The sequence below is a fragment of the Furipterus horrens genome, unplaced genomic scaffold (assembly GCF_987537825.1).
Source record: "Furipterus horrens unplaced genomic scaffold, mFurHor1.1.pri manual_scaffold_7, whole genome shotgun sequence".
NCBI lineage: Eukaryota > Metazoa > Chordata > Mammalia > Chiroptera > Furipteridae > Furipterus > Furipterus horrens.
This window is the reverse complement of record NW_028327177.1, coordinates 592,152-604,894: the sequence shown is the minus strand read 5'-3', so window position 1 is coordinate 604,894 and position 12,743 is coordinate 592,152. Positions and strand designations below refer to the sequence as shown.

At 67.0% G+C, this 12,743-nt stretch overlaps 1 protein-coding gene across 15 annotated transcripts in view; it reads right to left on the bottom strand.

Moving 5' to 3' along the window:
• The window catches only part of PLEC (plectin), a 50,949-nt gene that overhangs the window by 18,085 nt on the left and 20,121 nt on the right, over nt 1-12,743 (bottom strand). For 4 of the 15 annotated variants that reach the window (XM_090283121.1, XM_090283134.1, XM_090283130.1 and 1 more), the window contains exons 2-12: nt 4,691-4,752; nt 4,195-4,284; nt 3,300-3,377; nt 3,126-3,218; nt 2,078-2,244; nt 1,332-1,447; nt 1,153-1,259; nt 948-1,067; nt 773-868; nt 459-586; nt 120-213 (exon numbers count right to left, since the gene is read on the bottom strand). In XM_090283121.1, the coding sequence (XP_090139247.1) occupies nt 120-213; nt 459-586; nt 773-868; nt 948-1,067; nt 1,153-1,259; nt 1,332-1,447; nt 2,078-2,244; nt 3,126-3,218; nt 3,300-3,377; nt 4,195-4,284; nt 4,691-4,752 (1,151 nt within the window). Of the gene's footprint in view, nt 1-119; nt 214-458; nt 587-772; nt 869-947; nt 1,068-1,152; nt 1,260-1,331; nt 1,448-2,077; nt 2,245-3,125; nt 3,219-3,299; nt 3,378-4,194; nt 4,285-4,426; nt 4,442-4,690; nt 4,753-5,438; nt 5,691-7,925; nt 8,077-9,476; nt 9,762-10,302; nt 10,429-12,743 lie in introns of those variants that run through there. The other 11 variants (XM_090283120.1, XM_090283129.1, XM_090283118.1 and 8 more) reach the window with 9 other exon arrangements.

Sequence of the window (12,743 nt, the reverse complement as noted above, 5' to 3'; positions counted from 1 at the left end):
AGAAGCCAGCTCAGCCCAAAGCAAGCAGTTGAAGTTGGCCACAGACCAGGAGGGAGGAGCTGGGGGCCACCAGGCCCCGCCCCCTGCCCGGAGCCCCGCCCCGCCCCCCTCCCGCTCACCGCCTGTAGCAGGGCGTCGGCCTGGTTCAGCTGCTCCTCACACAGCCCCGCCTCCATCTGTAGTTTGCAGACCACGCGCTGCAGACGCTCCAGCCTGCGCCCAACACCCACGGGACCAACGAGAGGGGGTTGCAGCCAGGCTCCCGGCTGCACAGCACAGCCCTGCCACTCCTGGCCTCCCTGCTGCCCAGCCTGCAGGCTACTGGCCCGCTGGCCCGCGTGTGGGTTTCCCAGTCTGGGGGGGATTTCCTCCCCGGGCAGTGACTCACCCCCGGGTGGCTCCCCAGCCACCGCAGGGCCCCGCCCTGCCACCACAGCTCCCGCCCCAGTGCCGCCCACCTCTCAAACTCGCTGCGGAGCAGCTTCTCCCGCTCCAGGATGGCCACGTGCAGCTTGCCCCACTCCTTCTCCACGTCCAGCGGGTGGTAGCCGGGGGGCAGCTTGAGCTGTCCTGCTTGTACTGCCCCCTGTGGGCGGGAGCCAAGCTCAGGCCTGGGCCAGCAGGGTGGGGGAAGGTGCCAAACCACCCAGGCCCCCAGGCCCCGGATCTGTCCATCCAGGAACAGCCCTGGCCCCAAAAGGGAACAGCCCCTGGCCAGCCTCACTCACCTCCGGGATGCCCCTGCTCACCTCCCTCCAGGACCCCCGCTCACCTCCAGGGACTGGTAGATGCCCTTGGACCGGCTCTTGTCGGCCTCCTTGGCTGGAAGCTCTGTCTCCTTAAACTTTAAGAACTGGCTCCACAGGATCTGTGGGGACAGGGAGGTCAGGCGCCAGGCCTGGGCCCCCATGGCAGGCACACCGCCTGGCCCGAGCAGACAAGCCCACCTCGATCTCCTCGTAGCTGGAAGGGAACCTGCGCTCCTCGAACACGGCCGTGTGGTGCCGGACCCACTGCAGCAGCAACAGCACAAGCTCCCGGTACTCCTGCCAGCGCAGCTGCAGCTCCTGCGGGCAGGCCGGGACCGTCAGGGTGTACGCTACCCACACACCCACCCCCACCGCTGACCTGGGTCCACTGGCCACCACTCACATTGGCCTTCACCCCGTCCTGTACATCAGGCACGCGGGGCATGGCGTCATACAGGGACGAGACGTATGTGATGATGGACTTCTCGTCCGGCTGAGGGACGTCCACATCTGTGGGGGACAGAGGTCAGAGGCCCCATGCAGGCAGAGGGCAGGGGCGGGAGGAGGAGCAGCGGCACGCACCCTCAGGGTCCAGGAGCCGGGTCACTCCCAGCTCCCGCTCCGCCACAGAGAAGGCCTGGTCCAGGTTCTCCAGGTTGGTCTGGCCATACACCTTGTTCATGTCCACGAGCATGGGCCTGCGGGCACAGCGGCCAGTGAGGCGGGCAGCAGGCGCAGGGGCAGCGAGGCCTGGGGGCTCCCGCATATCCCACCGACAGCCCCAGCCCCACACACCCAGCAAAATACAGTGCCCAGCTCTGCCCACACAGGAGGCCCTCTGTACTTTGGGACTACCCCCCGCGCCGAAGGGGCCCACAGCGAGCACAGGTGCAGGTGGGGCAGGCTGAGCAGAGGGTGCCAGGCAGCCTGAGCTCCCCACAACCACCCTATCCGATGGGCCCCAGGTCCTGGGTTGGGGCTGAGGTCCTCTGAGGACTTCCCCAGCACAGCACAGCCACCCAGACCCCTTCTGAGGCATCCACTCAGGGCTGCAGTAAGCAGCAGCCCACTGGCCCTCTGGTCTTAAGAAAGCCAGGGTGCCTGGAGGGGCCCCGGGGGAGGCACACAGGGTGTGGGTGGGGCTGGGCCTGCACCTCCCAGTTGAGGAGGAGGCTGGCCTGGGCACTCGTCCACACGGGCAGCAGGCTCCTGTCACTGGGAGACACCCCTCTGCCAGCCTCCCTGCCCTGACTTGTTGGAAGTCGTCCGCTGAGCTGCTCCAGGGTGTCCCTGACCTGCAGCCCCTCTCGGCACCCCCGGCCCCCTACTTGTGCTGGTGGATGATGGCGTTGAACAGGCGGCCGTCGCGCCAGCTGGAGGTGAAGTTGTCGCAGCGCAGGCCCGGGTAGCCCTCCACCATGCGCTGGGACCACAGCAGGAGCTTCTCCTTGGCCGTCATGTCCTCTGACTGCCCGCTCACCTGGATGTCCGAGATCTGCCCGGTGTGGCGGGCAGGAGGCAGGGGCTTAGCCACGCCGCCCATGCCCACAGCCATGTGTCAAAGGGCATGGCTGGCTCAGCACCTAGTTGGGGTACACGGGAACCACCAGGCCAGCAGAGGCCAAGCAGGGTCCTTGGGTCCCCTCCCATGCCAGTGGAACAACGAGGACGCACCACACTCCAGGCCCAAGCCCATGTAGCCAGCAGCTGCCACAGAGGAAGTCAGAGCCCCCAGCGCTCACTGCAGCCCCGTGGTGCATGCTTAGCTGGGGAGATGTGGCCTGGGGCATACCCAAACCCCAGCTGCGGGCTCCAGAGCTCACCCAGAAACCAGGCCCAACACACGCTGTTTCAGTGGGGGTGGGGCAGTTGGCCCCTCTCTGGCTGCAGGCTGGGTAGGGTCTCTGGGTCTGGGCACAGTACGCCCAGCAGCTCAGGCCTGAACCTGCCAGCCTGTCGGGCTGTCTGTATACCCGCCCGCCTGCCTGTCTGTCGGCCTGCATGCCCGTGTGACTCAGCGGCCATGCCAGCCAGGGCTCTGCCTGCCCAGCTCTCAGATTTGTGGCTTCCTGTGCAGCCAGGCAGGCAATGGATGAGTCAGCCGCTGCAGCGGGTTCTTCTCCAGAACCTTCCCCCGCAGGCGGCTAGACCAGCAGGGCATGCATTCCTCTGTAGGGAGGCTCTGTGGGCCCTGCCCAGCCAGGGCTGGAGGGCACAGGATGGGCAGGCCTCAGGGAGAGGCCCAGGCCCTCAGGTCATAGAGCTAGCACAGGGCTGGGGTGTGGGCTGGGAAAGGGCAGCAGGAGCTCCAGGACCCCACTCTAGGGCCACCCTGCAGGCGGTGGCGGCAGCAGGAGGTGCCGGTGGCCACTATACCTGGAAGTGCAGGATGATTGTCCAGATCAGGCCGAGGGTCAGCTTGGGGTTGCCATCTGCAATGTCATCATTCCTGATGTTCACCAGCTTCACCTGCAAGCAAGTGGCCCTCAGTCACACACAGGCAGCTGGGGAGGGAGCCGGGCCGGGGCCGGGGACCAGAGGCAGCCTCACCTGGCGGTGGCGGAGGTAGTCCAGGGCAATCTGCACATTCTGCAGCTTGTGGAAGCGCATCCTCCCCTTTTCCCGGGGCTGTGGGGGACAGGCCGGTCAGTGTCCGTGGAGCAGAGGCACTGTGTCCACCCGCCCTCAGAACCCCAAGGCACCTGTGCAGTTGAACCTGGGGTGTCCCCCAGCGTGGCGGCAGTCCCTCCCATGTCCCTGGTTCACCCTCCCCGGCTGCTGAGGGGCCCACGGGCCAGGGGGCCAGGCCCAGCAGGGGCTTGGGAAGTCCAGCAGCCAGGCCCAGGCCGTGGGAAGGAAGGAAGGGGCTGGGGAGGAGACAATAGCCAGGAAGCTGCAGGCGGGTGGAGGGCAGTGGCATTGGGGGAGGGGTCCTCCTGCTCTCGGTGGCAGCCCCGGTGGCCCCGGCCTGGCCCTGGGCAGCGCAGCAGGCAGCTGAACACAGGGCCATCTGCCCACCGAGCGCCAGGCCCAAGTGAGCTGGGCTCCAGCCTCAGGGAGCCCATGTGCCGCCGTGGCCAGCGGGCACAACCACTCACCAGGCGCGAGCTCCTGATTATGTCCCGCTCTCTTGGCTGCCCGGCCAGAGCAGGGCAAAGGGTAAAGGGCAGAGGTCAAGGTTCAGAGTCCAAGCAGCAGAGAAACCAAAGCAGAGCAGAGCATGAGGTTACTACATCAGGGTCTCGGTGAGGAGCAGCAGGGCTGCGCCCACAGCTCAGAGTCGGGGCTATGCCCAGGTGACCTGGCAGTCTGGACCGTGAGGCCCGGGGAGGCGCAAGGCTGGCTGCGCACAGTGGGCTTGTGGGAAAGGCCTCGAGGAGGAAAGGCAGGTGGGGCGTCCAGGTGAGGCAGGCGGGGCTGCAGAGGGGGAGGTGAGTGCACATACCAGACTTTCCCCTGAGAGCACCTCCAGCAGGGAGATGAGGTTGTGGCCATCACGGAGGTCCTCATACAGGTCACTGATGTGTCTCTGGGCCTGCGGGGACAGAGGGTCCGGGTTGGCCTCAGGCTCCCAAGAGCCACCAGTAGGCCCTGGGAGCAGGGGGGGAACACTGACCCCAGAAAGCAAGAGGCAGGAGGCCCTTAGCCTACGCCCCATGGCTCCAAGAGGCACCTACCTCTGCCCTCCAGTGCTACAGGACAGATGAGGAGAGACGAGGAGAGTCCAGGAGAAGGAAGAAGAGGAGACAGGAGGAAGCAGAGAAAGACAGAAATTCACAGGTTTGAGAAGAAAGGTGAGGCCCCAGGCGCGGGGCGGAGCAGGGCAGCTTTGGGCAGGGGCGGGGCAGCTCCTGTTTTGCCTGGAGGGCCAGGGGCACCCTCCTTCAAGCCCACCCAGTCCCCTCGGTCCTCCCAGCATGTGCGCACACACAGGCACCAACCTTGATGAGGTGCTTGTTGACCCACTTGGTGAAGGTTTTCTTCTGCACACGGTCCCGCTCATCTAGGAGAGACAAGACCAGGTTACCTGGGGCCTGGGAGACGCCCTTGGAGCCCCCAGGAGGTGACCATCATGAAGATGCAGTGGCTGGCGCTGCAGAGGGCCTTGGAGTCACACCGAGACCCAGTGCCCCCCACCAGACCGGCGAAGACCAAGGGTCCAGGCCCAGCCAGCCCTGTGGAGACAAGGAGGGCTACAGGGCCCACAAGAAGCCTGCTACTCAAACCCCCCGTCTCCCTCTGGAGAGGGGAGGGTCCAGAGCTGGCAGCGGCGCCCAGAGCGCAGAACGCAGAGCACACAAGTCCCAGCCTGCCCCATCCCCATACACATGGCCTCCTGGAGGCCTAAGCAGAGAGCTTCCCAGCCAAGGACCCAGGCCTGGTCAGGAGGCTGGCAAGGGGACAGCCTGTGGTCCCAACAGGGTAACAGGCCTTCTGCAGGGCACAGAGGGCCCCGCACGCACCGCAGCCCTACCCCCCGGCCCACAGGCCACTGCCAGCCTTGCCAGCACGGCCCCCCCCTCTCCCTGCTGGGCCACTCTGCACCTGGGCCCCGACAGCACACAGCCCAGGGTCTGTCCCCCAAGTTCAGACCTTCAGAATCTGGGCCCCACCCAGAGCCAAGCTTCCTGCCGCAGGAAGTGGGCCCTTCCCGCCTCAGCCTGCCCTGCCAGGAGCAGTGCCCACTACCTTTCTTGCCCTCCGAGGCCCTGAGCACAGCCAGGTAGAGGTTGTCCTCTGAGCTGGTTCTCTTGTGACCCAGGCCCTGGGGCTCGGGCACGCGGAGCCGGTGCTGAGACATGCTGCCACCCCCCTCGGCACTTGGTCCCTGGCCCCAGGTGCTGCGCTGTGTCGCCCTGAGTGCACACCGGCAGCTGTGCTGAGCGGCTGAGCGGCTGGCTGGCTGGGCGAAGGACCTTCTCACTCAGCGGCGGCTCAGCTCCCAGCCGAGTTGGTGTGGCCACTCCCTGCCGGCAGAACTCCCCAGCACCGCTGTCCCCGCCCCAGGAGCCCCACTCACCCTGCCCACCCTCCGGAGGGAGTGTCCCAGCAGGAAGAAAGCAGGCAGCCCCTCCCCCACTACCACACCCTGGCGGACAGAAACAGGAAACCCAGGGGTTTCCTCACCCACCCTGCCCGCAGCGGCCCTTGGGGAAGACGGGGGTGTGAGGGGACCTGGCATTTTACTACACACGGACGGCATCCCAAAGGACGCCCCCAGCCCAGGCAACAGCGGCTGAGTGGGGCTAGACCCAGGGTGTGCTCCAGACCACTCCTCCCTTCAGCAGCAACCCGGGCTTCGGGCCAGGCTGCCCTTAGCCCGCTCACCCTACCTGGCCTGGGGGAACTGACTGCCCGTCCTTTCCTGGAAGCTCCCTAAACCACATCTCCCGACAGATCCACGTGCCCTGCCATGGCCTCAGCCCCTTGCGGGGCTCCACTCTGCCCTGTCGGCCACTCTGGTCCTTTGCGGGCCTGGCCCATCCCGCACTGCCCCCCCAGCATGCTGGGGGTGATGCCCCTGTCTGCAGGCAGAGCCCCGGTGAGCGGGAGCAGCACATAGCCGAGCCCTGACTCACCGCCAGGCAGGACCGCCCAGCCCAGAGCTGCGGAACTCTGCCCCTCGTTGGGAGGGGGCGCCTGGGGGCGGTGGGAGGCACTCAGAGGGCCCCCTCCTCCGGTGAGTCAGAGCCGTTGGGGGGGGTGCAGGCACTGTGACTCATTGGGAAGGAAGCTGCTCTGGGGCAGTGGGTGCAGGATGGGTGTGGGGCTGTTTGCACTGGGGAGGATTCGGAGAGATAGCACCACCCCGGGCTGTAAAGGTGGGAGACAGGGCAAAGGGTGCGAGCCCTCGGCCAGCACCGGGACTCGCCAGAGGAAGGAACGCGCCACCCAGACCACAGGAATTTTCCAGATGAAGCATCAGGCCTGATGTGATCCAGCTGTGAGCCCTGCCCCCCCCCACCCGCTGCACTCTGGGCCCCATTCCGGGAAAAGCTCACCCCACCCCGTCCACGCTGTCCATGCTGCCCCTCAATGGCCACGGGAGGGCACCCAACTCCCATGGGGTGAGGCCCACGCCTGCAGGAGCTGGCTACGCACCCCCTCCCCTCACATGTCTGAGTCCCCTCCCCACAGGTGGGGAGACCCCTTGGCACCACGTGCAGAGACACCCTCCTCCTCTACTCTCTGTACTGAGCACCTGCTCTATGAAGGCTCTGGGCTAGTCCAGCAGGGACAAGGAGGTGGGTCGCTGTCTGCAAGGGCAGGGGTCATCTTGGTGGGGACAGACACCAGAGGACCCTGGGAATGGGTCAGGAGTGGGATGAGGAAACGCAGAAGCTGGAACCCAGAGGGGCCAGGGCTTGCCCTCCAGGATGGGTGTGAGCCCCCGCCCCCCACTAGGCCCCAGCCCAACTGCTTCCCCAGCCTTCCCTCTGCCTCACAGGGGGCTCCACAGGCCGGGGGCAGGGGGGACAGTCAGAGTGGTGCAGCCGTCCCCCTGGGAGCCCCCCTCCTCTGAGCTCCTCTGGGGTCTCAGAGCTCATCCTCTCCCTTCCACAGCCCCTCCCTCCCAGCCCTGCCCCAGGCTAGAGCTGCTCCCAACCCGCCCATCCCACTGAGACTCTCAAACCTTCGGACCTCTTCTCCCAGGTTGGCCCAGCCCCCGTGCGCGCCGGGCCAGGCCACTGGCTCCCACACGGCTACACTGCTCAGCCGCCCCCCGCCCCCGCCCAGGACACCCTGCCCAACACTGGCTCCTACACGTGTGCCTGACCCCTTAACTATCCAAAGCAGCTGACCCTGCCACCAGCCAGTGTCCCCACGGCCCTCTGAGGGGCACCACAACAAAGACAGATGCGAGAACAAGGGCCGGAGGTCCCACAGGTGGTGCAGACGTGTCGGGGAGCGAAGCCCGAGAAGAGCCCAGCGCCCCCGCGCCCCGGTCAGGCTGCCCACTGCGGGCGCCCAGAATCCAAGGCCAAAGCCCCGCCAGCGGGCCCCGCCCAGGAGGAACTGAGGGGGCCTAGCCTTGTCACCGCCTTCCTCCCAGGTGTTTCCGGAACAGGGCGTCGGGGCGGGGCTGCACCTGGGACGGGCACCACCGCCTTCCCGGCCTGGGCAGCAGTTCCCCCGCCTTTGCCGCCACCTCTCCCCCGTCGGGGCCGCACCCACCTACGCAGCACAGCTGCCGGTAGAGGTAGCCCCTGCGGGCGCGCTCACAGCCCCCATCCAGCCAGCACGGCTGTTCCAGCAGGACCTCCTGCGCAGCGAAGGCGCCCCCCGCCCCCCACGCGCCGGCACCAGCCATGAGCCCAGGCAGCCTGGAGTCCCCGCGGACGCGGTGCCTCTGCTCCCCAGTCCGCGCTGCCAATCGCGGCTCTGCGCTCCACAGCCTCCCCCGCTGCCAGCGGCAGCCGGCACGCAGCCCAGACCCGAAGAACCTGCCCCTGGTGGGGCGCCCCGCCCCGTGCAGCACCGGAAGCCGCACCCCCATTGGAGGGAGAGGGCCCTGCTGGCCCTGGGGGACCGGGGCAGGGGAGGCTGCCCACATGACAGAGAGGCCTGGGAACTCAGGGTCTGCCCAGGCTCCGGAGGAGGGGAGCCCCGGGGGACGCCCAGGCGCTGGGAAGCTCCCCGAGAGGAGGCTCCCAGCAGAATGCGCAGGGGCGGTGGGGGAGGGGCAGGGAGGAGCCGGCTCAGAACAGGACAAAGGCACCCAAGCCCCAGGGGCCCCGCAGGGCAGTGGAGACAGGGAGCAGCCCGGACAGCAGCCCAATGGGAGCCCCTGCCCCACGCGGGGACAGGAGACAAAGTGGGCTGAGGGCCAAATCCACGGGGGAGAAGCCCTGGCCACCCATTTTACGGACTGCGGTTGAGTCACCATGTGCTCCCCGGCCACAAAAGCCACGCCTAGGAGCCCCATCCAGTCCACTCAGACCTCAGGTCCCGCAGGTCCGGCGCCAAGGCTGAGACGGGTCAGACCTGCCAGGGGGCAGCCTGGCCACCCCCACCAAGGACGAGTGAGCCTCCACACCCCAAGGTGTGCTGGGCGCGGACCTCAACACAACCTCCACGTCCCCATTAGGGCAGTCCCTCTGGCCGGAAGCCAGATCCGGTGCCCGTGGGCTCCATTCCCTGGAGCGGGCGCAAGCCCCACCCTGTCCTGTGTCGGCTCTGCTGTGCTGGGCATGGCTGCCTCAGGCCGTGGCCCCAGGCGGTGACTTTGAGCAGGGGGAGGGCAGGGTGCAGCCTGGCTGCCCGCCCCGAGCCCGTCCTGGGCCCTGGCAGAGGTGCTCAGGCACCTGCCTCAGCTGCAGCCGCACCTCTCCCGGTGGGCGGGCCCTCAGTCCCGGGCAGGAGCCTCCCCAGACCTGTCTCAGGCACCTGTGCTTGCGGTTTCCGTGTGGACAGTCACCTGGGTTCCCCTCCCTGGCAGTGGGGAGGGGCCGCGCCTGCACTGCCCTTACCCCCATCCAGAGCCCCGAACGGAGCTACAGAGCCGGGGCCCCGCCCAGAGGAGCAGGCAGGGTCTGCCGTGCAGGGTGGGAGGCAGGGGCCACCACCACGTGCTGCTGCTGAGCTCAGGGACGGGAAGGGGAGGGAACAAGGAAATGCAGGGGTGAGAGGGAGGCGGCCCCTCGCCCCTGCCCCGCCTCCCGCCCGTGGGCAGGAGTGGTGGTGGCGGGTGCCAGGGGCCCAAAGCGGTAGCCGCCAGCGGCTTACCTTGCTCATCCTGCGCCTGCCGGCGTCCCCTGCGCCAGCGCCACACAGCGGCCAGGGTGACGACATGGCCCACGACCACCAGGGAGGGAAACAGGCTCCCCGAGGGCTCCATGGCTCTGGGACCCCAAGGCTATGGGCGGAGCAGGCGGCGCCGCCTTCCGAACTCTGCTAGCGGCTGGCAGCCCCCTCCCTTCCCTGCATGAGGGCGGGCCAGGGGGGCCCGGGACAGGGACGTCCTGCCTGCAGGACCGCCCTACAGCACCGAGGGCCCAGCGGAGACTAGTTCTATTCCCGTCCCTGCACCAAACATGCTCCCACCACCTCCTCCCCCGCAGGCAGTCCCTCGCGGTCTCCACCCGAGGCTGCGCCCGGCCCAGCCCAGCTCAGCTGTCCCTGCGCTCAGCTACCGAGCTCAAGGTTAGCGGGAGCCTTAACCCCTGCTTCCCCGCGGCCACACCCGCCGGGAGGAGGAGCCTGTGGCGACGCGTGGGCGACGCGTGGCCAGGCCACAGCCCCCCTCGCCCCCTCCCGCCAGCACAGGTCTCCCCACCCCCAACGGGAGGGTGACCCCAGTGCCTAAGCACCCCATTCTGCCTCCCAGGGTGCCCTCTGGTGACAGCTGCCAGACACCAAGGGGTCGCTGGCCAGGGCCCAGCTTCGAGGGCCCCAGGCTTGCAGCCGACCCAGCCACGCTCAAAGACAATGCCGCACAGAGATCCAAGGCCTCCCATGTGGGACAGCGGGCAGGGTCGGAGGGACGGCAGGCTATGCACAGGGAGAGGACAGAGCCCTAACCCGGCCCCTGCCCAGCTGGGCCCTCACCTACCCGGCACGACCTTCATTGGGGATGGCAGCAGGAACTCCTGGGGCAGACAGGAGTGGGCGCGGGGTGTGGGAGGGTCTCGGGCCCCGCAGAGGCGGCAGAGAGCGGGCAGTGGAAGTGTCGGGAGGGAGGAGGGCGCCGCGTGCGCTGTCAGCAGAGCGCTTGTGTCCGTGGGGGAGGGGCGGGTGGGCAGGGGGCCCAGAGATATAAATATCCGAGGACAGCAAGGCCCGTCATCTGTCCAGACTTAGAATGTGACGTTCAGAGCGAGGGCACCGGGGCCCCGGGCCTTCACCCGGTCCTGTCCCACTGGGTAGCGCCCACCGGCATCACCCCCAAGCTCCCACAGCAGCTCCAATAATAAGAAGCTTCCTGGTCTGGCAGTGGCCCATGGAGGGGGAGCAGCACCCCCACCGGAGCAGCAGTGCGGGCCACTTGGTAAAGGCCACACGGGCAAAGGGGCCCCCACACACATCACTCAACACAACACCTGCCCTGGAGGGACAGACACCCTCCCCAAGGTCACACTGGCCAGAGACTTGGGCAGCCCCACAGGGGGCAGGGCCATGGGAACGTGACCGAGCTCTCCCACGAAGGGGCTGCGCTTCCCCATCCCAGGCCACTCCTGGTGTCTCCCCTGGCCCCACCCCAGGAACCCCAGCAGCTGCTGTGACTGCGGAAGGCCTGAGGCCGGAGGTTCTCATCGCATCCTGGTCACATCCTGGACTGACCAGGACCTCAGTGTGGCCAGCGACACAGGACATGGGGATACGGTCTTGCCCCTCTCCTCCAAGGCCCCAGCACAGAGGGGGCTGAGGACTAGAAATAGGGTTATATGGGATTTTGTGGCACTTCTGTGGCGAGCAGGATCCTATTAAACCCTCACAGAACCCGCTGAAGCAAGTCGTATGTTATTACAGCATCATGCAGATGAGAACCCAGGCCCAGAGAGGGTGAGGAGCTGGCTGCCGTCACACAGGCTGCAACAGGGGCCCCGTCAGCCTGCAGCAATGCTTGGCCTGTGACCACCTGGTCCACGCGGGGAGACCCACCCAGTGCTTCAGAAACTCACTTGTGGAGGGAACTGGCTGCCTGGCCAGCTCTGCTGACTAGGGCTGGGCTAGGGGAACTTCAGGAGCCTGTGGGGGTCAGGGGACCGGCATCAGTGAGCAGCCCTCCACCACCCACAGCGACCTGGGACAGGCCCGATGCCACTGCCACAGCAGACACACGCTGGGGCAGCTCTGAGCAGTGCCAACCCTGTACCCCTGAGCTCCAGCCCCCCAGGCCCGGTCGGAGACCTGGATAACCCCTTCACCCCCACCCGCCCTGCTCGCCAGCAGCCCGGCCAGGCCCTGCCCTACCTTGGCCCAGCTGAATCAGCTCCTCCATGCTGTACCTGTCCATGGCCGGGGCTCAGGCCAGGCTGTTCTGAGGCCACGGGGAGAAAAGGAAGAGAGGCAGGAAAGAGGGAAGGGGTGGGAGGCAGAGGGAGGGCTCCCCACCCTCCCCACCCTCCCCACCCAGCTCCTCCTCACAGCCACCCCTTAGTCAGAGGGGAGCAGAGCTGAAGGCCACTGCCCAGTGGATCAGAGCAGCCTGGGTGGGTCAATGGGCCAGCCTGCCGGTCCTGAGCCCTCTGAGCCCCCGGGCATAGCCCCCAGGGCCCACCAGTCTTCCTGTTGCGCTGTTGTGCTGGCCGGCCTACAGCCCCTGCCCTGCATGCATCCCTCAGCTCCCAAAGCTGGCCCTTCCCCCACACCAGCCCTGTGTCCCTGCCTCTGTGGTCCTCCAAGTGCTGTCCCACCAGTCACCACAGGACCAGGCCACAGGCAAACCTACCCTGGCCACAACCGCCTGCACCCCACAACACGCACAAGGACCTGAGATCACAAAATGCCGACTGGACCCTAACATCCTGCGACCACACCGGGCCCTGCTCAGCCACACAAAAGAGCAAGGCCGCTTGGGGTGCTGACTCCCTGTCTCCTGAGGACGAGGGTCCTGGGAAAGTCAAGGTGCACGGCGGATGGGGGCGCGAATGACATGCACACGTGCCCACTGCGCAGATGGAGCCTTTTTCTCTATAGACACCTGGGTTCAGAGAGATTTTTGAGCCAAGCACAGTGTTACTTTGAAATGTAAATGAAATTCATATAAGAAACCCATTCCACCACACAGAGCAAACCCAACTCCCTGCAGAGCCATGGGCCGGCCCATATCCCACCTGCCTGCAGGCCACCAGGCACCCCTCTGTCCCTCCCGCTGCTGGGCTGCTCTTGGACAAGCAGGTTCCTCCTCATGGGTCAGGGCTCAACTCAGGGCACCTCCTCAGAGGAGCCCTCCCTGATTGCTCCTAAAGCTGCATCCTCATCCCATTCATCCCCAGGTAGTGGGGGCTCGCAGGCCAGGGGCTCAGTCTGGATCGGGCTGACAAGAGTTGG